Source organism: Engystomops pustulosus, chromosome 6, assembly GCF_040894005.1.
Source record: "Engystomops pustulosus chromosome 6, aEngPut4.maternal, whole genome shotgun sequence".
NCBI lineage: Eukaryota > Metazoa > Chordata > Amphibia > Anura > Leptodactylidae > Engystomops > Engystomops pustulosus.
Window position 1 is genome coordinate 28654630 of NC_092416.1, and position 26061 is coordinate 28680690.

The window sequence follows — 26061 nt, forward strand, 5'->3', positions numbered from 1 at the left end:
CAATGCAAACTGTTAGGTAGTAGCCATGGGGAGCTGTGTAATCGCACGCTTGTGTGTGTTGCTAGTAGTAGGAGGACTGTGAATTAAGAATTTTATATTCCAGTATTGCTGATTCTTCAAGTGCACTGGGGGCATGTCCTCACACTGCAGTGCTCTGTACCCTCAGCAGCCAGTGTTGGGTATTGTATATAGAGACCTGTGTAATCCTACCTATTGTGTATGTTGGTAGAAGCAGCAGGTCTGTGAAATATAGATTTGCATTCCAGGATTGTAGCTTCTCCAAGGGCACCAGGAGCATGTCCTCATACTGCTGTGCCCTGTGCTCTCAGCAGGCATTGTTGGGTATTGACTCTAAATACATGTGTAATCCTACCTTTATGTATGTAATTACTGGCAGAAGGGCAGGGAAATCTGGATTTCTATTCTAGGATTGCAGATTCTCCAAGTGCCCGGGGTATGTGTCCTCACACTCCTGTGTTCTGTGCCTTCAACAGACAGTGTTAGGTATTGTCCCTGGTGAGACTGTGAAATTTGTATTTATATTCCAGGGTTGATGATTCTTCAAGTTCATTGGGGACACGTCCTCACACTGCAGTGCTCTGTGACCTCAGCAGATAATATTAGGTATCAGTCCTGGAGACCATTGTAATCATAACTTTGTGTATGTAGTTAGTAGTAGCAGCAGGACTGTGAAATCTGCATTCCGAGTCCTCACACTGCTGTGCTCTGTGTATTGTAATGCTTCACTCCTCTAGTATTAAACCATAAGACTTTCCACATTTTTACTCAGAGCAGAGAGAAGGGGCTGTGCAGAGCAGAGAGCACAGAGCACAACAGTGTGAGGACACACCCAATGCACCCGGAGAAGCTAAACTTCAGGAATATAAATCCTTGATTAAACGGCTCTCATACTGGTAGATGGAGGCAGTATGGGGGGAACGGATATCTATTTTTAGTTGGGATCAGGCCCTTCAGCGCAGAGATAAGAGCGCGGCTGCTCCCGGGTTTGATTTGGTTAATCACATCGGGGACATCAGATAAGTGTCCTCTTCACGCAGGATGTTAGCGGCCTCCTAGCAACGTGGCTCATATATCGCTGAGATAATCGCGGCTGGAGCCACTTCTATGCATCTGGTAAACGGCGGAGCGTCCGTCAGGTAGGAGCAGAGGGAGGGCACCATGACAGTCACAGATACAATGTATCTCTTTCCTGCTACATAGTGACTTCCTCATCAAATCAGCAGTGACTACAGTTAATTTGGCATCTATGGGATACAGAATTGGTGGGATCTGATAATCTGATTATTCTCGGGGTGGGGTGTTGATCCTTGCAGGGAGATGATTTGGTTATAGGGCGGTGTCCCATCCCTTTAAGCCACCTGAATATAATTTTCTCATAACGGTTTGTTTACTCCATAATCCGTAAGATCCAACTTCCTCATCTGCAGAGTAAATCGGGGGGTTAATGATTCACAGTGCCGCAGCTCATTAACGTCTCATTAATAAAATATTATTAATGTTATAAATCAAATATCTAGGAACTTCGATTCTGTTTATCTGGCGGGAATTTTTTTTCTGAATAGTCGTGTGCCGGACGAGCTGCAGATCATCGGATTGTCTGGTTGAAATTTCGGAGAATGTAACGAGGGCCATTCCCTTTAAAGACGTTGTCCATAGTTTGGAGAACAGCGCCACACCTGAGCATGGCCTGTGCTGGTATTGCAGCTCTGCTGTATGGAAATGAATGGAGCTAAGTTGCAGTACCACGCGCTACCCATGGTCAGGGGAGGAGCTGTTTTAGGAAGGAAGCAGCCGTGGTTTTGGACAACCCTCTAGTAGAGAAAACGCTGGGATGTCCTGATTTCACCCTTCTATAGTCTCCAGCGGGTGACACTCTATACTGGGAGACTACAAACCTGCAGCCGGTAAGTTGTAGATTTGTAGCCGCTTCACCCCTCTGACCTACCCCTAATATAGACCTGATTAAAGAATTATTCATCTCCTTTAAAAGATAATGTCCGGCATCTTGGCCCTGAATTTGCTTTCAACAGGTCAACAAGGAGATTTTTCCCCCCTTTTCCTTTCACTTGAGGCTGTGAATTTCAATAAAACTTGTTATACAACTTGAGAGATGATAGCGACAAATTATTCACCTCCTGGGTGTTCAATGGGATCTGGTTACAAAAAGTTCCAGAAGGCAAGAATATTGTTAGATGGCAGATATAGTAGTTATATTCTTGTACATAGGGGGCAGTATTATAGTAGTTATATTCCTGTACATAGGGGGCAGTATTATAGTAGTTATAGTCTTGTACATAGTGGGCAGTATTATAGTAGTTATATTCTTGTACACAGGGGGCAGTATTATAGTAGTTATATTCTTGTACATAGAGAGCATTATTATAGTAGTTATATTCTTGTACATAGGAGGCAGTATTATAGTAGTTAGGGGGCAGTATTATAGTAGTTATATTCCTGTACATAGGGGGCAGTATTATAGTAGTTATATTCCTGTACATAGGGGGCAGTATTATAGTAGTTATATTCTTGTACATAGGGGGCAGTATTATAGTAGTTATATTCTTGTACATAGGGGGCAGTATTATAGTAGTTATATTCTTGTACATAGGGGGCAGTATTATAGTAGTTATATTCTTGTACATAGGGGGCAGTATTATAGTAGTTATATTCTTGTACATAGGGGGCAGTATTATAGTAGTTATATTCTTGTACATAGGGGACAGTATTATAGTAGTTATATTCTTGTACATAGGGGCAGTATTATAGTAGTTATATTCTTGTACATAGGGGGCAGTATTATAGTAGTTATAGTCTTGTACATAGTGGGCAGTATTATAGTAGTTATATTCTTGTACACAGGGGGCAGTATTATAGTAGTTATATTCTTGTACATAGGGAGCAGTATTATAGTAGTTATATTCTTGTACATAGGGGGCAGTATTATAGTAGTTATATTCCTGTACATAGGGGGCAGTATTATAGTAGTTATATTCCTGTACATAGGGGGCAGTATTATAGTAGTTATATTCTTGTACATAGGGGGCAGTATTATAGTAGTTATATTCTTGTACATAGGGGGCAGTATTATAGTAGTTATATTCTTGTACATAGGAGGCAGTATTATAGTAGTTATATTCCTGTACATAGGGGGCAGTATTATAGTAGTTATATTCTTGTACATTGGGGGCAGTATTATAGTAGTTATATTCTTGTACATAGGGGACAGTATTATAGTAGTTATATTCTTGTACATAGGGGACAGTATTATAGTAGTTATATTCCTGTACATAGGGGACAGTATTATAGTAGTTATATTCCTGTACATAGGGGGCAGTATTATAGTAGTTATATTCCTGTACATAGGGGGCAGTATTATAGTAGTTATATTCCTGTACATAGGGGGCAGTATTATAGTAGTTATATTCTTGTACATAGGGGGCAGTATTATAGTAGTTATATTCTTGTTCATAGGAGGCAGTATTATAGTAGTTATATTCCTGTACATAGGGGGCAGTATTATAGTAGTTATATTCTTGTACATTGGGGGCAGTATTATAGTAGTTATATTCTTGTACATAGGGGGCAGTAGTATAGTAGTTATATTCTTGTACATAGGGGGCAGTAGTATAGTAGTTATATTCTTGTACATAGGGGGCAGTATTATAGTAGTTATATTCTTGTACATAGGGGGCAGTATTATAGTATTTATATCCTTGCACATAGGGGGCAGTATTATAGTAGTTATATTCTTGTACATAGGGGGCAGTATTATAGTAGTTATATTCTTGTACATAGGGGACAGTATTATAGTAGTTATATTCTTGTACATAGGGGCAGTATTATAGTAGTTATATTCTTGTACATAGGGGGCAGTATTATAGTAGTTATAGTCTTGTACATAGTGGGCAGTATTATAGTAGTTATATTCTTGTACACAGGGGGCAGTATTATAGTAGTTATATTCTTGTACATAGGGAGCAGTATTATAGTAGTTATATTCTTGTACATAGGGGGCAGTATTATAGTAGTTAGGGGGCAGTATTATAGTAGTTATATTCCTGTACATAGGGGGCAGTATTATAGTAGTTATATTCCTGTACATAGGGGGCAGTATTATAGTAGTTATATTCTTGTACATAGGGGGCAGTATTATAGTAGTTATATTCTTGTACATAGGGGGCAGTATTATAGTAGTTATATTCTTGTACATAGGGGGCAGTATTATAGTAGTTATATTCTTGTACATAGGGGGCAGTATTATAGTAGTTATATTCTTGTACATAGGGGGCAGTATTATAGTAGTTATATTCTTGTACATAGGGGCAGTATTATAGTAGTTATATTCTTGTACACAGGGGGCAGTATTATAGTAGTTATAGTCTTGTACATAGTGGGCAGTATTATAGTAGTTATATTCCTGTACATAGGGGGCAGTATTATAGTAGTTATATTCCTGTACATAGGGGGCAGTATTATAGTAGTTATATTCTTGTACATAGGGGGCAGTATTATAGTAGTTATATTCTTGTTCATAGGAGGCAGTATTATAGTAGTTATATTCCTGTACATAGGGGGCAGTATTATAGTAGTTATATTCTTGTACATTGGGGGCAGTATTATAGTAGTTATATTCTTGTACATAGGGGGCAGTAGTATAGTAGTTATATTCTTGTACATAGGGGGCAGTAGTATAGTAGTTATATTCTTGTACATAGGGGGCAGTATTATAGTAGTTATATTCTTGTACATAGGGGGCAGTATTATAGTATTTATATCCTTGCACATAGGGGGCAGTATTATAGTAGTTATATTCTTGTACATAGGGGACAGTATTATAGTAGTTATATTCTTGTACATAGGGGACAGTATTATAGTAGTTATATTCTTGTACATAGGGGCAGTATTATAGTAGTTATATTCTTGTACATAGGGGGCAGTATTATAGTAGTTATAGTCTTGTACACAGTGGGCAGTATTATAGTAGTTATATTCTTGTACACAGGGGGCAGTATTATAGTAGTTATATTCTTGTACATAGGGAGCAGTATTATAGTAGTTATATTCTTGTACATAGGGGGCAGTATTATAGTAGTTAGGGGGCAGTATTATAGTAGTTATATTCCTGTACATAGGGGGCAGTATTATAGTAGTTATATTCCTGTACATAGGGGGCAGTATTATAGTAGTTATATTCTTGTACATAGGGGGCAGTATTATAGTAGTTATATTCTTGTACATAGGGGGCAGTATTATAGTAGTTATATTCTTGTACATAGGGGGCAGTATTATAGTAGTTATATTCTTGTACATAGGGGGCAGTATTATAGTAGTTATATTCTTGTACATAGGGGGCAGTATTATAGTAGTTATATTCTTGTACATAGGGGGCAGTATTATAGTAGTTATATTCTTGTACATAGGGGGCAGTATTATAGTAGTTATATTCTTGTACATAGGGGCAGTATTATAGTAGTTATATTCTTGTACACAGGGGGCAGTATTATAGTAGTTATAGTCTTGTACATAGTGGGCAGTATTATAGTAGTTATATTCCTGTACATAGGGGGCAGTATTATAGTAGTTATATTCCTGTACATAGGGGGCAGTATTATAGTAGTTATATTCTTGTACATAGGGGGCAGTATTATAGTAGTTATATTCTTGTTCATAGGAGGCAGTATTATAGTAGTTATATTCCTGTACATAGGGGGCAGTATTATAGTAGTTATATTCTTGTACATTGGGGGCAGTATTATAGTAGTTATATTCTTGTACATAGGGGGCAGTAGTATAGTAGTTATATTCTTGTACATAGGGGGCAGTAGTATAGTAGTTATATTCTTGTACATAGGGGGCAGTATTATAGTAGTTATATTCTTGTACATAGGGGGCAGTATTATAGTATTTATATCCTTGCACATAGGGGGCAGTATTATAGTAGTTATATTCTTGTACATAGGGGACAGTATTATAGTAGTTATATTCTTGTACATAGGGGACAGTATTATAGTAGTTATATTCTTGTACATAGGGGCAGTATTATAGTAGTTATATTCTTGTACATAGGGGGCAGTATTATAGTAGTTATAGTCTTGTACACAGTGGGCAGTATTATAGTAGTTATATTCTTGTACACAGGGGGCAGTATTATAGTAGTTATATTCTTGTACATAGGGAGCAGTATTATAGTAGTTATATTCTTGTACATAGGGGGCAGTATTATAGTAGTTAGGGGGCAGTATTATAGTAGTTATATTCCTGTACATAGGGGGCAGTATTATAGTAGTTATATTCCTGTACATAGGGGGCAGTATTATAGTAGTTATATTCTTGTACATAGGGGGCAGTATTATAGTAGTTATATTCTTGTACATAGGGGGCAGTATTATAGTAGTTATATTCTTGTACATAGGGAGCAGTATTATAGTAGTTATATTCTTGTACATAGGGGGCAGTATTATAGTAGTTATATTCCTGTACATAGGGGGCAGTATTATAGTAGTTATATTCCTGTACATAGGGGGCAGTATTATAGTAGTTATATTCTTGTACATAGGGGGCAGTATTATAGTAGTTATATTCTTGTACATAGGAGGCAGTATTATAGTAGTTATATTCCTGTACATAGGGGGCAGTATTATAGTAGTTATATTCTTGTACATTGGGGGCAGTATTATAGTAGTTATATTCTTGTACATAGGGGACAGTATTATAGTAGTTATATTCCTGTACATAGGGGGCAGTATTATAGTAGTTATATTCCTGTACATAGGGGGCAGTATTATAGTAGTTATATTCTTGTACATAGGGAGCAGTATTATAGTAGTTATATTCTTGTACATAGGGGGCAGTATTATAGTAGTTATATTCTTGTACATAGGGAGCAGTATTATAGTAGTTATATTCTTGTACATAGGGGGCAGTATTATAGTAGTTATATCCTTGTACATAGGAGGCAGTATTATAGTAGTTATATTCTTGTACATAGGGGGCAGTATTACAGTAGTTATATTCTTGTACATAGGGGGCAGTATTATAGTAGATATAGTCTTGTACATAGGGGGCAGTATTATAGTAGTTATATTCCTGTACATAGGGGGCAGTATTATAGTAGTTATATTCTTGTACATAGGAGGCAGTATTATAGTAGTTATATTCCTGTACATAGGGGTAAGTATTATAGTAGTTATATTCTTGTACATTGGGGGCAGTATTATAGTAGTTATATTCTTGTACATAGGGGGCAGTATTATGGTAGTTATATTCTTGTACATAGGGGGCAGTATTATGGTAGTTATATTCTTGTACATAGGGGGCAGTATTATAGTAGTTATATTCTTGTACATAGGGGGCAGTATTATAGTAGTTATATTCCTGTACATAGGGGGCAGTATTATAGTAGTTATATTCTTGTACATAGGGGGCAGTATTATAGTAGTTATATTCTTGTACATAGGGGACAGTATTATAGTAGTTATATTCTTTAATATTGCAGACAGCAGTCACTTATCTTTCTCCTTTTTTTACATATTTATAATAGTGCATTAATACATAATTCATGGCCTTTTTGTGGCTACTAACAATATAATTATATATACTATATCCATTGTTGTCCATGATTTGTAGTTCTTTACTCAGATGGAAAAACCAGTTCAGGAGGCTGTAGATCAGCTTTTGTTGGGTGCCATGTGGCTGTTTGTGAGCGGTGGGTGGGGTCAGGTACATTCCTGGTGCGTACAGGTTGTCACACCTGTTACACGGAGCGGGGACAGCGCAGGTGGAGTACTATCAGTCGCTCTCGCTCTGCCAGCCTGGATCTGGAGGATCTGCTGGTGACACACAGGTAAGTGGTGTTTTGGCAGAGGGATCATGGCAATAGGGAACCTACCATGACACCTCTGTACTAAGATATTCTTACTGTGATCCAGGACGGGACGGGAATGACAATGTGACCTTACATGTTCTTGTATTTAAAGGGATATTCCCATTACAGCACATTAATGTTATTGTTTGCATTATCAAAAGTTAAACAATTTTCAAAATGTATCAATTCCTCAAGATTTTTTAGATCTCTGCTTGCTGTCATTCTATAGAAAGCTTCTATGTTTTCTTGCAGTGGACAGAAACCTGACCATGGTCACACGGGTGCACGGCTCGTTATATCACACAGCTCTGATTAGTATCCGTGATACTAACGAGCCGTGCACCTGTGTGACCAGGGTCAGATTTCTGTCCACTGGAAGTAAAAATAGAAGCTTTCTATAAAGTGACAGCAAGCAGAGATCTGGAAAACTATAAGGAATTGATACAGAAAGTATATTGGAAAGTTGATAATGCAAACAATAACATTAATTTGCTGAAATGGGAACACCCCTTTAAGGAGCATTGGAGACTTTTATCTACTCTGTTCTTTGTCATAAAATCCTCCATCCTCTGCGAGGAATGTGCTTTATAGCCAATGTATATTGGTGTGTTTTATGTGTGTTGTATGGTGGATCACGCCTTAAAGGAAATCTACCATCACGATAAAACTTTCTCCCAGATCCAGCCACTGTCACTGTGGTAATCTTCTTATATTTGTTATCCATGGCCTCCTTTCTTATAAAATCAACTTTTAAAATAATGCTAATGAGCCTAAGGGGCTCCTGGGGCTGCAGGCAGATTTACAGAGTGTTACACTGTCTCCGTTTCTCCCCCTGCTCTCTCGACATTTCACCCCTCCCTGTGTCTGCTATAAAGTCACACATTGGGACAGTGTAGCAGCCTATGAAGTGACATCACAGAGGGGCTCTGGTAACGCAATGTGGCCGGACCGGAATATCATGCTCATATGTTCTGTGGTGACCTCCGGGTCTGCTGATGTGAGAGGTCAGGAAGAAAGTATACTGTACTGTATATCAGATCATGGGAAGAAATAGTTTCTAGAACTCCTGGAATAGGCCATTAGGTTAGTTTTAGTTGCCAGAAGATGCAAGTTACATGATAACATTGTAAATGTTGTGACCGGATCAGCTGTTCTGAGCCATCTGGTGTCTCATTACCTGCATGAGGTCATTGGCTCGTTATTACACATTGGTTGGATTTGTGTATGGGATAAATAGATCCTGTATTATACTCCAGAGCTGCACTCACTATTCTGCTGCTGGTGCAGTCACTGTGTACATACATGACATTACTTATCCTGTACTGATCCTGAGTTACATCCTGTATTATACTCCAGAGCTGCACTCACTATTCTGCTGCTGGTGCAGTCACTGTGTACATACATGACATTACTTATCCTGTACTGATCCTGAGTTACATCCTGTATTATACTCCAGAGAAGCACTCACTATTCTGCTGCTGGTGCAGTCACTGTGTACATACATGACATTACTTATCCTGTACTGATCCTGAGTTACATCCTGTATTATACTCCAGAGCTGCACTCACTATTCTGCTGCTGGTGCAGTCACTGTGTACATACATGACATTACTTATCCTGTACTGATCCTGAGTTACATCCTGTGTTATACTCCAGAGCAGCACTCACTATTCTGCTGCTGGTGCAGTCACTGTGTACATACATGACATTACTTATCCTGTACTGATCCTGAGTTACATCCTGTATTATACTCCAGAGCTGCACTCACTATTCTGCTGCTGGTGCAGTCACTGTGTACATACATGACATTACTTATCCTGTACTGATCCTGAGTTACATCCTGTATTATACCCCAGAGCTGCACTCACTATTCTGCTGCTGGTGCAGTCACTGTGTACATACATGACATTACTTATCCTGTACTGATCCTGAGTTACATCCTGTATTATACCCCAGAGCTGCACTCACTATGCTGCTGCTGGTGCAGTCACTGTGTACATACATAACATTACTTATCCTGTACTGATCCTGGGTTACATCCTGTATTATACTCCAGAGCTGCACTCACTATTCTGCTGCTGGTGCAGTCACTGTGTACATACATGACATTACTTATCCTGTACTGATCCTGGGTTACATCCTGTATTATACTCCAGAGCTGCACTCACTATTCTGCTGCTGGTGCAGTCACTGTGTACATACATGACATTACTTATCCTGTACTGATCCTGAGTTACATCCTGTATTATACCCCAGAGCTGCACTCACTATTCTGCTGCTGGTGCAGTCACTGTGTACATACATGACATTACTTATCCTGTACTGATCCTGAGTTACATCCTGTATTATACTCCGGAGCTGCACTCACTATTCTGCTGCTGGTGCAGTCACTGTGTACATACATGACATTACTTATCCTGTACTGATCCTGAGTTACATCCTGTATTATACTCCAGAGCCGCACTCACTATTCTGCTGCTGGTGCAGTCACTGTGTACATACATGACATTACTTATCCTGTACTGAGTTACATCCTGTATTATACTCCAGAGCTGCACTCACTATTCTGCTGCTGGTGCAGTCACTGTGTACATACATGACATTACTTATCCTGTACTGATCCTGAGTTACATCCTGTATTATACTCCAGAGCTGCACTCACTATTCTGCTGCTGGTGCAGTCACTGTGTACACACATGACATTACTTATCCTGTACTGATCCTGAGTTACATCCTGTATTATACTCCAGAGCTGCGCTCACTATTCTGATGTTCCTGTAACATTTTGCTGTGTTACTTATAACACATTGTGCTGGTCAGGTAAGTTTGGATTTACGGATGTGGAGGTATAATGGTCTCTGATCTTATCTTGCACTGCGTTGGCTTGTACCACGTAGGAGACATTAGAGATTTCCTATTGTTCATATCCTGTACCTGCAGGGTTAATCACCTCTGGGACTGTTTGCTTCTATAAGTGAATATTGTCTTCTCTCAGGGGAATGTGTAAAGCCTTAGGTCTCCTATCAATTAAATTACACAGTGACGCTATGCAAACACATCCACCCGCTGTGCTAACCGGAGGCGGGAGTGTTCTGCAGCCGCTGCCGGAGCGCACAGGAGAGGCTGGGAGTTGTAGTTACCCCTAGAAGACATTGCTGTGTTGCTTGTGATCATATGAGATGTTAATATTTTATGTTGCTGCCGGCAGGATACTGTAGGTGAGGAGCGAGTCAGCTGCACGCGCCAAATATAATATCAGGGTTAAACCCCTGGGGTGATGTAGTATTTTTGGGGGTAGCTTATTATTGTTGTAGCTGTAGTCTGTTTTTGTCGCTTTTAGTTACCCAGATGATCCCTGTAGTGTAAGCAGCAGGACGTGTCCTCCTCATCTGGTGTAACTTACTCAGTATTTGCTCTGCTTTGGACTTTATACCGGGATCTATCAGCTGGGAATACAGAGAGAATCTCCTCGCCAGGAGGAAGTTATGAAAATGGAAAAAGATACAAGAAGTTCAACCTGAAAGTAGTATTAGTCTTTGTTCCACGCTGACGTGCAATTTCTCTCTGTTATCAGTCAGTGTGTAGGATAAATGTTGCGCCGCGGCCTGCTCTGGGGCCTGCCATGGGGCCCACGCTCGCCTCACCGCCGCCTGTCTTGGGGCTAGTACTCGTGGCCCCTCGGCCTGCCTTGGGACCCGCTCTTGATGCACCGCCGCTTGCTCTCGGGCTTGCGCTCCCGGCATGCCCTGGGGCTTGCGTTCGCTGCCCTTGCCTCTGTCCTAGAGCCTGCTCTCATTGCACTTGCCGCCTGCTCTGGGGCCCGCGCTGGCCGCTCCGCCGCCTGCCTTGGGGCCCGCGCTGGCCGCTCCGCCGCCTGCCTTGGGGCCCGCGCTGGCCGCTCCGCCGCCTGCCTTGGGGCCCGCGCTGGCCGCTCCGCCGCCTGCCTTGGGGCCCGCGCTGGCCGCTCCGCCGCCTGCCTTGGGGCCTGCGCTGGCCGCTCCGCCGCCTGCCTTGGGGACCGCGCTGGCCGCTCCGCCGCCTGCCTTGGGGCCCGCGCTGGCCGCTCCGCCGCCTGCTCTGGGGCCCGCGCTGGCCGCTCCGCCGCCTGCTCTGGGGCCCGCGCTGGCCGCTCCGCCGCCTGCTCTGGGGCCCGCACTGGCCGCTCCGCCGCCTGCCTTGGGGCCCGCGCTGGCCGCTCCGCTGCCTGCTCTGGAGTCCGCGCTTTGTTTCTTGCTGCACTATAGATTTCGGGGAAGAGGTTTTGTATACATTGTTTAATAGCAATATTATATATGCTTATAAGTGCACAGTACTCATGTATCTATCATTACTTGTTAGTGTTTAGATGTTTATAGGGTCTTATTTATTTTGCTGACTTTCTCACACTTTTATATTTTGCAGATAGCAGCAAGTTGCTGGGGAGCCAGCAGAACAGCACATACGGGACGGTCCCAGTGTTTGTGGCCAGGCCCTGCATGGTGAGTGGTGGCAGCGGTGTCCAGCGCGCCTGTTATACCCTGCACTAGACTCCACTTATTGTTTTCCCTCTCGCAGGAGCTTTGTGGATACTGTAAAGTAAAATGGCGCACGGTGATCTGTTATCTCTTCTGTGTCCTCACCCTGGGGCTTCCATTCATCATCTTCCACTGGAAGCCTCGGCTCTTTGTCCTGGCCACCTGCCGCCGCTGCTCCCTGGCCGAGGCCGACACGCTGGTTATCAAGGTAAATAATGATGCATTCAGGGAATCCTGGATCTGTTTGCTATGAGCTGTTACTATGTGGATGCAATATATGGGTGCACACACCATCTGATCTCTGCATCGGGGTAACGCTGCAGTCTTTGTGATTTTAGGATATCTTTGGACAGACGTTTATAGTGGACGTGCAGGAGGAGCATGGAGTGGATCCTAGGTGCGTCAGACTGTCCCTTTTTATAATGACAAAATCCCCATAAAAAGCCAAAGGAAATCCAGCATGAATTTGCTAACGTGACTAGGGAATTTGGTAACCTTCACTAATATGGGTCATGTCTTCAGCTTGCAGGTTGACCATGCTGGGCGGCAGGGTGCTGTACCAGGTTCTAGCTTGGCACTTGCTGTTGGTGAAGAGGATGAATTCAAGGACACGATTCAGTTACATTACAAAGAGGAGGTGAGGGTTGAAATCGCAGCTCTATTAAATTATACTATGTACGCAAATACCCAAAGGGTACTTTAACCCTAGGGCGTCTGATTGTTAGTACCATACAGCTGTATTGCAGTATATGGTGTTTTTGATGATGATCTGTTACAATGTGCCACTGTCACATTCTACCAGATCTTCACAAATGACAATGCCTGGAGTCTCTTATAGATTCCCTAATGATGTCACGGGCCGGGACAATCCCTTCACAATGGCGAGTATATGGAATGTCTGCAGAAAGCAGCTGAAATCGGATTAGCTCATATACTTGTATTTGCAGAGCCACGTCCTGCGCTACTTCATATTCGAGGGGATGCGATACATTTGGAGAGAGCAGTCACAGGACTTCATCAAGGTCAGGTAAGATGGAGCCTCCAGATCCGCCTGCAGAGCTCCTTGCCACTTTCATAGGTTTACTAGTAACTTGTGAAATTACATCACATTACAGTACACTGGACGAAGGGTTAACCTGTGCCGAGGTTCATGGATACAAGTCAGGGCTCAGCCAGGCCGACCACAATAACAGGTGAGTGCGGACAGGTGCTGGGTTTGCTATATTATAATGGGGTGTGATAGAACGTGGCAGCCTCAGGGATATTTATTGTGACAATAATTTAATTATTTCCATTGTTCCTTCCTTGTAGGAAGTTGATTTATGGTCCTAATGACATTGACGTTCCATTGAAATCCTACGGACAGCTTCTCATCGAGGAGGTTAGTAACTCTTTCACAGATGCCGTGTGAACAGGGTCTTGTAGATCTTGTGGGCGCTTCCTTTGGTAATGGTCTATGTCTCCTGGCAGGTCTTGAATCCCTTCTACATCTTCCAAGTGTTCAGTGTGATCCTCTGGTTGTGTGAAGCTTATTATTACTATGCTGCCTGCATCATCATCATATCCGTCATCTCCATCTCTGTATCTCTCTACGAAACCCGGAAGGTGAGATTTGTTGCCTTTGTACCATTCAGTCAGTCATTTTTATATTCTATTACATTGGTGGCGAACCTATGGCACGAGTGCCAGAGGTGGCACTCTGAGGCCTCTCAGTGGGCACTCAGGCTGTTGCCCCAGCACAGAATTCACCAGACAGGACTTGAGGGATCCTCCTGCAGGCCAGGTAGCCGGTGAGGACATGGTCAGATTATCATTGGAGCCATTGAAGATCCTGCTCTTGGCCCCACAATTATTCATATTCAGGGAAGCTCCAATGGTAATCTGAATTTTCCCACCTTCTGTCAACAATATTGGTGTCCTGAGGACACTTGAAAGCTGTGGTATAGCAGGGTGCAAGAAGATTTTAATAATTTCATTCTAGAATTGCTGTGTTGGTACTTTGCAATAAATAAGTGGGTCAGGTTTGCATTTTGGGCACTCAGTCTCTAAAAGGTTCGCCATCACTGTTCTATTACATCCTTAACTAGAAGCAGGGTCAGGACAGGGAATGTTTGTCTCATCCAGATTTTATAATAATTCTGTGTTGGCATAGACTTTGGGTTGTCCCTATACATTGCATCTGTTCCTCTCCACAGCAAAGCGTCACCCTGCGCAATATGGTGAAGATGGCGGTGAACGTGACCGTACGAAGAGCCACCGGAGGTGAGAGAAGATTCCATGTACTGTGACTGAATTAACTGATCCATATGGGGGAAGAGATGTAGAAGGTTTTTTTTTTTTTCTTTTAAAAAAACTTTATTAGGATTTATACATACGGTTACAAGTCCAAGTAAATTTAACACTTAGCATCTTGCAGAATTCTAAACAAAGTAACAAAGTGTCACAGCTATATAGAGTAATCGTCTATTACAGTTAGCTTATCACATATACTTAACAATACAATTCTATTGAGGTTAGCTAATCAAATGGACTTATTGAAACCCATAATTACTCCCCCTTCCCCCAATCCCACCCCCCGCTGGAAGTGTTCGGGACCCCAAACAAAAAGAAAAAGAAAAAAAAAAAAAGAAGAAGACTTTGCCTTCCATTGGTCCCATATATCGTTCAGTCTTCTTCCTCCTCTATATCGCTTTCCAAACGCGCATTCATATGCACTAATGCGATCAACTATATTTTCCCATTCCTTTACTGCCGGAGATTTAGCTTCTTTCCAGTGTTTAACCAAAACCACCCTTGCCAACAGTAAAGCCTTCAACACTAAATCTCGTTTAGATTTTGTTCCTATCTTATCTGGAATTAAACCCATTAGACCCAAGGTAACTGAGCGCTGAAGGGAGCAGCTAGTCCGGGCCTCAAGTAGCTCAAAAATCTTTCCCCAAAATTCCCCGATCTCTGGGCATTCCCATAGGACATGGAGGGTATCTGCATTAACATTGTTACACCTGAAGCACTTAGAATTATCCCTGATCCCTATCTTATACATTAACTGAGGTGAAAAATACGTTCTATATAAAATATTCAATTGTATACATCTATGATTTACATTAATCGTGCTCCTAACCACATTTTTATATATTTCTTCCCATTGTTCATTAGTGATCACACCAACCTGCCTTATCCATTTATTTTGACTAATGTGCCCCATCTCCTTATCAATGTGATTTCGAAAAAAATGGTATAATCTCGCTAAATTTTTTGGACGTACCCCCCATTCTAACATAATTGTGAAGGTGTTACACCCCTCTGCCTTCAACCCTACCGTATTTTTTTTCCTTACTATACGCGTGTAAGAATTTCCAATACCTGAATCGATCACTATCCCTCAGAATACCAGCTTCTACCCAAAATTTAAACGTGAGGAGTTCCCCATGCTTACCCAAGTGCTCCAGAGAACTAATACCTCTCTTTTTCCCAAAACAGGTAATCCTCTATCTTACACAGCTCTGGGAAGTTAATATTCCCCCATAAGGGAGTAAACGTCAATCCCCCTTCAATTCCAAGTAACTTCCTTACCTCACCCCATGTGTTCACCCAGAGTTTAGCCAATGGCAATTTCCCAGTCTCCTGACATTTTAATTGACCCGCCTCCAAAAGTGCAAATAGTGAGCTATACCGTCGTTTAATTTTAGTGGAAAAAATTTGAAAAAGCAAGCTTCCTTTGTTTTCAATTATGAATTGCATCTGTGCCGCTAAAAAATAGTGAAAAAAAGACGGAAGGGATAAACCTCCCTTACCTTTGTCCCTCATTAGTACTTCTTGTTTAATGCGTACCCTTTTTCTCCCCCACAACAGTTTGTTTATAATTGCCCGTATGAGGCCAAACCATTTCTTGTCAATCCAACAAGGGCAATTACTTAATACATACAGAATTTGGGGTAATACGATACTTTTAATTAACATCACCCTCTCAGCTCGGTTTAAAGGAAGAGAGCTCCATGTATTTACTTTTGTCTTCACTTTTGACAAAAGGGGGACCACATTCAATGTCATATAATCGCTCACCCTAGGGCTAATATTCTTACCCAGATATTCCAGAGATTTAGCTGTCTTCAAATCTAGATGTTCCAATTGGCTCAAAGAATCCTCGTCTAAGGGCATCAGGATAGATTTCTGAACATTTATCTCAAAACCTGAGTATCTTCCAAACTCATTGATCACTTTTAACACTTTTGGTACAGACCTCACTGAATCTTTTAAGCAAAGCAGGATGTCATCCGCATAAAGCATGATCTTATCGCTCGGTCCTCCATATCCTGCCCCCAGAATCTCCTCACTCGACCTCACCCTTATAGCCAGAGGCTCAATAAAAAGAGCAAATAATAAAGGGGACAGGGGGCAGCCCTGTCTCGTACCCCTTGTTAAAGAGAAAAACGAGGAATAATCTCCATTTACTCTAATGCAAGCCCTCGGGGCAACATAAAATAATTTAATCCAATGCAAAAACTTACTGCCCAAACTGAATCTATGAAACGCCTCCCAGAGGAAGTCCCACTCCACCCTGTCGAACGCTTTCGAAGCGTCTAGCGACAGAATGGAGCGGGCACCTCCCTGGCCTAACTGCAGACTCGCAAAAAGTCGTCTAATATTTGTACTAATGTGGCGCCCTGCCACGAAACCACATTGATCTTTATGTACAATTTCAGGGACCACCGTTTTTAATCTGTTCGCCAGTACTTTCGCTAATAGTTTGGCATCCGCATTTAAAAGTGATATCGGACGGTACAATTCCCTTTCTAGGAGAGGAAGAGATGTAGAAGTTACCTTTTCCTGATGATAAACCTTCCCTAATTTCCGTATGTGCAATGTATGCGCTACCTGTGCTAGTGCATTAGCGTTTTTTCTATCACCTTTTACTGATTCCAATTTACTTCAATTTCCTGCTCTGCACAACCTCTCTTCATTATACACGGCTTCATGACACCTTTAGGTCTAGGGGACCTATTGGGGATCTACCGAAGCCCCTTACATAATCTTACATACTCCTGCAGAATAAGATCGCTGCTTTTTGCCTTTAAATGTGAAAGCAGGAGTGGAAAGAGATGGAAGGGTCCTTCTTTAAAACGTTAGTCAGTGCCCCGGATTTTCTTAGTCCAGTTTAACTTTCTACATAGGATATATAACACTCCAGGTAGTTTGTGCCACATGAGAGCCTCGGGGTCTGATATGTGCTTCAGACAGCAGCAAGAGGTTGGGTTTACTTAAAAGTCCTTCCCTTTTGGTCTGGGGTGTGACTTTAAGGACATCTACCACCAGGATGAAGGATTGTATCCAAATGAGCCTCAGGGCCTCCAATCCTCATTAACACCTATGGAGCCTGGAGACCCTCAGTTTCATTTGCATACAGTTCTTCATCCTGGTGGTAGATGCCCTTTAAATTCTCATCATCCTCCGGTTCTTTCCAATTTCAGAGGAGCTGATGGTGAACTCCTTAGACCTGGTCCCAGGGGACTGTATCCTCCTGCCTGCAGGGGGGATATTGATGCCATGCGATGCCGCCCTGCTGTCTGGAGAGTGTATGGTGAATGAGAGCATGCTGACTGGTAAGTGGATCTTGTGTCTCTCTAACCATGTTAGTTTGGTCAGATGAGGATTTTTTTTTTTTTTTTTTTTAGTTTTTATTTTAACTCACAAGCAGCTTCTCTTAATTTCCAGGTGAAAGTGTCCCTGAAATGAAGACTCCATTACCTGATGGACCTTCTACGGCCGACACTGTTTACTCCTCTGATGCCCATCGCCGTCACACTCTGTTTTGTGGGACCCAAATCATACAGGCCAAAAGCTACCTGGACAAGGAAGTCATCGCTGTTGTCATAAAGACAGGTATCGCTATAAAGACTGGACTCTGTTTGGAGCTGTAATATCCCAGAACTCCCTGCTTGTTCAGTGTCTGCATACAGCCGATCCTTGTCATTTGCATTTGGTCTTGTTTCCTGTATCTAAGATTTTAGAGAGCTGTGTGTCCATAAGCTTGCTGACTGTTACCAGTAACAAGCAATGGGATTGCGCCTGGGCGCGGGGCGGGATTGTAAACTATTACCTACCACGTTCTATCATCAGGTCAGTACTTTACAACTGATATAGTCTTTGTCTCCAATTAGGCTTTTGCACAGTGAAGGGAAACCTCATCAGCTCCATCCTGCACCCGAAACCCATCCATTTCAAGTTCTATCGGGACTCGCTCATGTTTGTCCTCGTCCTCGCTCTGTTCGGTAAGGATTCCTGCGCTGTCAATATCTATGGGCTAAAAATGGCAATATGAAGTAGAAAAATGCAAACTACAATTCTTCTCACCTGCGAGACGCCTTATTTTGCAGCTATCATTGGGACCATCTACAGTATTGCCATCCATATAGTGTATAAGGTATGTGTTCTCCATAGCTACTGCTCATGCCCATCACCCCAGTGATGTTACACTAATGCCCTGCTTCTCCTCTGGACAGAGCGGCGTCTCTCAGATAATCATAAGAGCCCTCGATGTCATCACCATTATTGTGCCACCCGCTCTTCCGGCCGCCATGACCGTGGGTACTATTTACGCCCAAAGCCGGCTGAAGAAAAAGGGTATATTCTGCATCAGTCCCCCACGCATCAACGTCAGCGGCAAGATAAAGATGATGTGCTTTGATAAGGTAGGAACCTAGTACCATCTCCATATACCCATAACCTATTCTGCTACCAGGATTATTTACCTTTGTCTCTAAGTAGACTATAGTATAGCAAAAAAACTCAAGGAAAAGCAGTTGGGCCAATAGTGGAAGGATATGGGTTATCAATAAGTATGTAGAAGATAATAAGCCCCTTTGTTGCCATTGTTCTCTCCAGACAGGAACCCTGACAGAGGAAGGCCTGGATGTTTGGGGTATCATTCCTCTGGAGCACTTTAACTTCTTGCCGATCATCCATGATCCACGATCACTACCGGATGGACACTTGTTATATTCTCTGGCCTCCTGCCACTCGGTGACGCTTCTTGATGGACGTCCCATTGGTGACCTGATGGATCTAAAGATGATGGAGTCTACAGGCTGGGTGAGAGTCACGTCTCCCTCTACAATCCATAGTAGTTTCCCTTATTTTAAATAGTCCATCCCTATATTAATAATAATCAAAACATTGTGTTTCGATTCCTTAAGTAAAGTTTGTTAAAAAGTTGCAGAATTTAGGCAAAACTGATTTAAATCTCTTAATCCCCTTAAATGGTTTCTATCTCTTGCAGATCCTGGAAGACGGAGATGTGGATCCCCAAACAAAAGCCATTTTCGGGACTACAGTACTTTCTGTGATGAAGCCTCCGAGCCTGGAGGAACAGCCGCATGGACCGGTAAATACTTTTTTGAGTTGTCCACTTCATTTTTTCAATTATGTACAAACTTCCATTACTTTGTGTATATATTAAGTTTTGTTGATGATGTGTTTTTTGTTTTTTTTTTGCTCCCCAGAAACACGAGGTGCCTCTGGGGGTCCTGCAGCGGTTTCCCTTTTCTTCAAATCTGCAAAGGATGAGTGTCATAGCCAAACTCCCAGGAGACCACCTGCCTGAGCTCTATATGAAGGGGGCTCCAGAGATGGTGGCAAGTCTCTGCAAACCAGATACAGGTGAGGCAGGAGGCCTAGGCATATGGATTGGGGTTCAAAATCCCAACATGCGCTGTAGACGCCCCCTACTGGTTCTGGAAGTGGTCGCCAGTATCTTATCACAAATATGATAACCGTGTAATACTTTTTATTATTCCTCCAGTACCACCTGACTTCACTGCAATGCTTCGGCAGTACACTCAGGATGGTTACCGGGTTCTGGGGTTCGCCCACAAACCTCTCCACTCGGTGAGGACGTTTGAAGAGGCTCAGTCCATCACAAGGTGTGTACGTGATCAGTGAGGTGTTGTCGTATTGTGAATTTGCCCAGTGCATGCAATACAATGGCAAAGCGGATTGTTAACCGCTTCTTAAATTTTCCAAAATTTTGCTCAAATCTTTGTGCAGTGGCTTAGCTTGGTGAGTGGGTTTATCTCCCCATGTTTGCATCCTTCAGGGAATCGGCAGAACGGGATCTCATTTTTTCAGGGTTTCTGGTGATGAAGAATGTTCTCAAATCGGAGACTGCACCCGTCATCTACTCTCTAAGGAAAGCCAATATACGGACGGTCATGGTGACTGGTGAGCACCCCTTTGCCATTGTCATGATACCCATGACCTGTCAGTATGATAATGCGGTATACGTCCTCATTCTACAGGGGATAACATGTTGACGGCCGTGAATGTTGCGAAGAGCTGTCACCTGGTGGAGCCGTCCGAGAGAGTTTTCTTTGTGAATGCCTCTCCACCCACATACAACAGCTCGGCCACCCTGAAATTCATTCCAGCAGAGCCGACACTTGGAGACGAGTCCAGAGAGGTGAATTGTCTGAAAAATTAAATAGGGATTTTTTAAAGGCATGTACAAAATAATCCATTATCTCCGCAGTGTGGGAGTTATTATGGGGAAGGGGAGAGCTGCAGAACATAAATTGTGATCTTCATACACTCATCATGTTCTTCTTTCTCATGCAGGGTCTATACCAACAAGGTGGAGTGTTCCTGGACAGGGGACCGTACTGTTTTGCAATGAATGGCAAATCCTTTCAAGTCCTGTCTGACTACTTCCCTGACTACACATCCAAGGTAAGACTGTAGGCACCTGCATAATATAACCTTCTGAAATGTTCTCTCTATAACCTGGAACAATTACAATTTACTTAATCTGATTTTCATTGACATCATGTCTTGTGCCTCGCACACTCCCAAAGCTTCATCTGACAGACTATGGTTCTCCTCCCTAGTATCCAACTATTGAGTAGCTGCACTGTCATCATAAGCATCGCAGGGAGACGTATCTTTATGATCTGTTCTCTATCCGTTTTTAGATTCTTATTCACGCTGCAGTTTTTGCCCGAATGTCGCCAGAACAAAAGACTCAGCTAGTGCGTGATTTTCAGGATCTGAAGTAAGTGGATTATCTAATTACTTACCAATATATCCAGGTCGTTACATTGTACATTGTAACATTGGGAAAAAGATTTTGACCATTTCAGACGTCCAGGCCCCACAATAAGAGGGAGGAGATGTGGATTGGGACAAGACCAGTAATATGTACACCAAGGGCAGGGATTGGAAAGGGAGGCCAAACACATTTGCTCAATGTCTGATGGGGTCCGACACGGCCTTGCCTATTGTTTTAGCGAATCATTGTTATGTTTATGTTGACTGAATTGAAGATGATGTCTAGCGCTGAGGGTCGTATTGAGGTACAAACACCCACAAGGGTTGAATAGCCGTTCCAGCTAGTGCTTGCATGAAAGTAAGCAGGCTGTCTGACAATGAAAAAAGATTGAGCTGGAAAGATCGTGCAAATATCACGAGGAGAAGGAACTAATCTTGATTGGAAGAAAAGGATGCTGGCCTAATGTACGGAGTGTATGAGAGAGGGAAGGAGTCTTGGGCAGTAGCGGACCATGTCCAAGGGAGTGTTTAAAGTGCTGTAGTGCAGATCCCCTGGGCTTGGCCCCCCAGGTCTTGGAGGTTTTATCGTTCATGAGGCGATAGTGGGCTGCAATTAGGTAATAGAAACTGCAATCCGGTAGCTTCCCTCCAGTTACAGGTCAGAACATTGGAACGCGATTTCTAATACCCGATTGGTGCTGAAAATCTGCTGCAGGATACTATATGTTTCAAAATCAACAAAGTTTAAAGTTTGCCACATATCCGCTTTCCACTACAGATTTGAATCTGATTCCTAAATCCTTAGTAACCTTCCCTGTTTGAAAATGTCCACTGCACGTGGATAGATATAATTTCCAAAATCCAATCTGGATGTGTGGTAATTGAAGTTGCTGCAGGATGTGCCATGTCTGAGCTGTGGGGTCCTGTCTTCTCTGTGCAGTTACTGTGTGGGGATGTGCGGTGATGGAGCCAATGACTGCGGCGCCCTGAAAGCCGCAGACGTGGGAATATCGCTGTCTGACGCGGAAGCTTCGGTCGCGTCTCCTTTTACATCCAAAGTGAGCAACATCGAATGCGTCCCCATCGTCATCCGGTAGGTGGAAATACCTTAATTTCTCCATAACTGACTTGTATTAGGACTTTGTTATCCATATAGTTCATGCCGCAATTTTGTTCTGTTACATGCTGCTTGTTGTCTTACAGGGAGGGGCGCTGCTCGCTGGAGACCTCATTTGAGATATTCAAGTACATGGCCATGTACAGCCTGACCCAGTTCATCAGTGTGCTCATCCTATACACAGTGAGTGATCAGAGGGGGAATATTGAGATTATTTGTTAAGATTTTGCACATGTCTGTCCTGTAGGACATTGATACATGGTAATACATTCTCTGTTTTACAGGTAGACACCAATCTGGGGGATTTTCAGTTCCTCCTATTTGACCTGGTTATAACCACCACATTGGCCGTGTTAATGGGCAGAACCGGTCCGGCTAGTGAGCTGGGGATAAAACGCCCTCTGGGCACATTGATCAGTATCCCAGTTCTAGGAAGCCTGATCGTTCAGACCAGTATGATTCTTCTCGTCCAGTTACTGTCTTATTTCCTTCTGATATCCCAGCCCTGGTGAGTGCATGATAATAACCCTGCTGCATGACATGCTACTACCACCCTCCCAATGATAGGCTGATAATAACCCTGCTGTAGGATCTGCTACTACCACCCTCCCAATGATAGGCTGATAATAACCCTGCTGTATGACATGCTACTACCACCCTCCCAATGATAGGCTGATAATAACCCTGCTGTAGGACATGCTACTACCACCCTCCCAATGATAGGCTGATAATAACCCTGCTGTAGGATATGCTACTACCACCCTCCCAATGATAGGCTGATAATAACCCTGCTGTATGACATGCTACTACCATCCTCCCAATGATAGGCTGATAATAACCCTGCTGTATGACATGCTACTACCACCCTCCCAATGATGGGCTGATAATAACCCTGCTGTAGGATCTGCTACTACCACCCTCCCAATGATAGGCTGATAATAACCCTGCTGTATGACATGCTACTACCACCCTCCCAATGATGGGCTGATAATAACCCTGCTGTAGGAGCTGCTACTACCACCCTCCCAATGATGGGCTGATAATAACCCTGCTGTATGACATGCTACTACCACCCTCCCAATGATAGGCTGATAATAACCCTGCTGTATGACATGCTACTACCACCCTCCCAATGATAGGCTGATAATAACCCTGCTGTAGGAGCTGCTACTACCACCCTCCCAATGATAGGCTGATAATAACCCTGCTGTATGACATGCTACTACCACCCTCGCAATGATGGGCTGATAATAACCCTGCTGTAGGATCTGCTACTACCACCCTCCCAATGATAGGCTGATAATAACCCTGCTGTAGGATCTGCTACTACCACCCTCCCAATGATAGGCTGATAATAACCCTGCTGTATGACATGCTACTACCACCCTCGCAATGATGGGCTGATAATAACCTTGCTGTAGGATCTGCTTCTACCAACCTACCAATGATAGGCAGATAATAACCCTGCTGTATGACATGCTACTACCACCCTCCCAATGATGGGCTGATAATAACCCTGCTGTATGACATGCTACTACCACCCTCTCATTCATAGGCTGATAATAACTCTGCTGTATGACATGCTACTACCACCCTCCCAATGATAGGCTGATAATAACCCTGCTGTATGACATGCTACTTCCACCCTCCCAATGATAGGCTGATAATAACCCTGCTGTATGACATGCTACTACCACCCTCCCAATGATGGGCTGATAATAACCCTGCTGTATGACATGCTACTACCACCCTCCCAATGATAGGCTGATAATAACCCTGCTGTATGACATGCTACTACCACCCTCCCAATGATGGGCTGATAATAACCCTGCTGTATGACATGCTACTACCACCCTCCCAATGATAGGCTGATAATAACCCTGCTGTAGGATCTGCTACTACCACCCTCTCATTCATAGGCTGATAATAACCCTGCTGTAGGACATGCTACTACCACCCTCCCAATGATGGGCTGATAATAACCCTGCTGTAGGATCTGCTACTACCACCCTCCCAATGATAGGCTGATAATAACCCTGCTGTAGGATCTGCTACTACCACCCTCCCAATGATAGGCTGATAATAACCCTGCTGTATGACATGCTACTACTACCCTCCCAATGATAGGCTGATAATAACCCTGCTGTATGACATGCTACTACCACCCTCCCAATGATAGGCAGATAATAACCCTGCTGTATGACATGCTACTACCACCCTCCCAATGATAGGCTGATAATAACCCTGCTGTATGACATGCTACTACCCCCCTCCCAATGATAGGCTGATAATAACCCTGCTGTATGACATGCTACTACCACCCTCCCAATGATAGGCAGATAATAACCCTGCTGTATGACATGCTACTACCACCCTCCCAATGATAGGCTGATAATAACCCTGCTGTATGACATGCTACTACCCCCCTCCCAATGATAGGCTGATAATAACCCTGCTGTATGACATGCTACTACCCCCCTCCCAATGATAGGCTGATAATAACCCTGCTGTATGACATGCTACTACCACCCTCCCAATGATAGGCTGATAATAACCCTGCTGTAGGATCTGCTACTACCACCCTCCCAATGATAGGCTGATAATAACCCTGCTGTATGACATGCTACTACTACCCTCCCAATGATGGGCTGATAATAACCCTGCTGTAGGAGCTGCTACTACCACCCTCTCATTCATAGGCTGATAATTACCCTGCTGTAGGACATGCTACTACCACCCTCCCAATGATAGGCTGATAATAACTCTGCTGTATGACATGCTACTACCACCCTCCCAATGATAGGCTGATAATAACCCTGCTGTATGACATGCTACTACCACCCTCCCAATGATGGACTGATAATAACCCTGCTGTAGGACATGCTACTACCACCCTCCCAATGATAGGCTGATAATAACCCTGCTGTATGACATGCTACTACCACCCTCCCAATGATGGGCTGATAATAACCCTGCTGTAGGAGCTGCTACTACCACCCTCCCAATGATAGACTGATAATAACCCTGCTGTATGACATGCTACTACCACCCTCCCAATGATAGGCTGATAATAACCCTGCTGTATGACATGCTACTACCACCCTCCCAATGATAGGCTGATAATAACCCTGCTGTATGACATGCTACTACCACCCTCCCAATGATAGGCTGATAATAACCCTGCTGTATGACATGCTACTACCACCCTCCCAATGATAGGCTGATAATAACCCTGCTGTATGACATGCTACTACCACCCTCTCATTCATAGGCTGATAATAACCCTGCTGTATGACATGCTACTACCACCCTCCCAATGATGGGCTGATAATAACCCTGCTGTAGGATCTGCTACTACCACCCTCCCAATGATAGGCTGATAATAACCCTGCTGTATGACATGCTACTACCACCCTCCCAATGATAGGCTGATAATAACCCTGCTGTAGGATCTGCTACTACCACCCTCCCAATGATAGGCTGATAATAACCCTGCTGTATGACAT

General features: G+C 43.0%; 1 protein-coding gene across 4 annotated transcripts in view; it reads left to right on the plus strand.

The window, feature by feature from the left end:
* Nucleotides 1-26061, plus strand: part of ATP13A2 (ATPase cation transporting 13A2) — a 52192-nt gene that overhangs the window by 13289 nt on the left and 12842 nt on the right. For 3 of the 4 annotated variants that reach the window (XM_072155285.1, XM_072155281.1, XM_072155282.1), the window contains exons 2-26: nt 12287-12363; nt 12440-12607; nt 12738-12796; nt 12922-13036; nt 13347-13426; nt 13515-13592; nt 13711-13780; nt 13870-14004; nt 14595-14661; nt 17868-17999; nt 18112-18279; nt 18558-18668; nt 18774-18820; nt 18900-19088; nt 19282-19488; nt 19676-19780; nt 19899-20055; nt 20198-20318; nt 20492-20616; nt 20694-20854; nt 21010-21120; nt 21363-21442; nt 22379-22531; nt 22642-22738; nt 22840-23063. In XM_072155285.1, coding sequence (XP_072011386.1) covers nt 12361-12363; nt 12440-12607; nt 12738-12796; nt 12922-13036; nt 13347-13426; nt 13515-13592; nt 13711-13780; nt 13870-14004; nt 14595-14661; nt 17868-17999; nt 18112-18279; nt 18558-18668; nt 18774-18820; nt 18900-19088; nt 19282-19488; nt 19676-19780; nt 19899-20055; nt 20198-20318; nt 20492-20616; nt 20694-20854; nt 21010-21120; nt 21363-21442; nt 22379-22531; nt 22642-22738; nt 22840-23063 — 2963 coding nt within the window. In that variant the 5' untranslated portion in view covers nt 12287-12360. Of the gene's footprint in view, nt 1-7753; nt 7865-12286; nt 12364-12439; nt 12608-12737; nt 12797-12921; nt 13037-13346; nt 13427-13514; nt 13593-13710; nt 13781-13869; nt 14005-14594; nt 14662-17867; nt 18000-18111; nt 18280-18557; nt 18669-18773; nt 18821-18899; nt 19089-19281; nt 19489-19675; nt 19781-19898; nt 20056-20197; nt 20319-20491; nt 20617-20693; nt 20855-21009; nt 21121-21362; nt 21443-22378; nt 22532-22641; nt 22739-22839; nt 23064-26061 lie in introns of those variants that run through there. The other variant, XM_072155284.1, reaches the window with a different exon arrangement.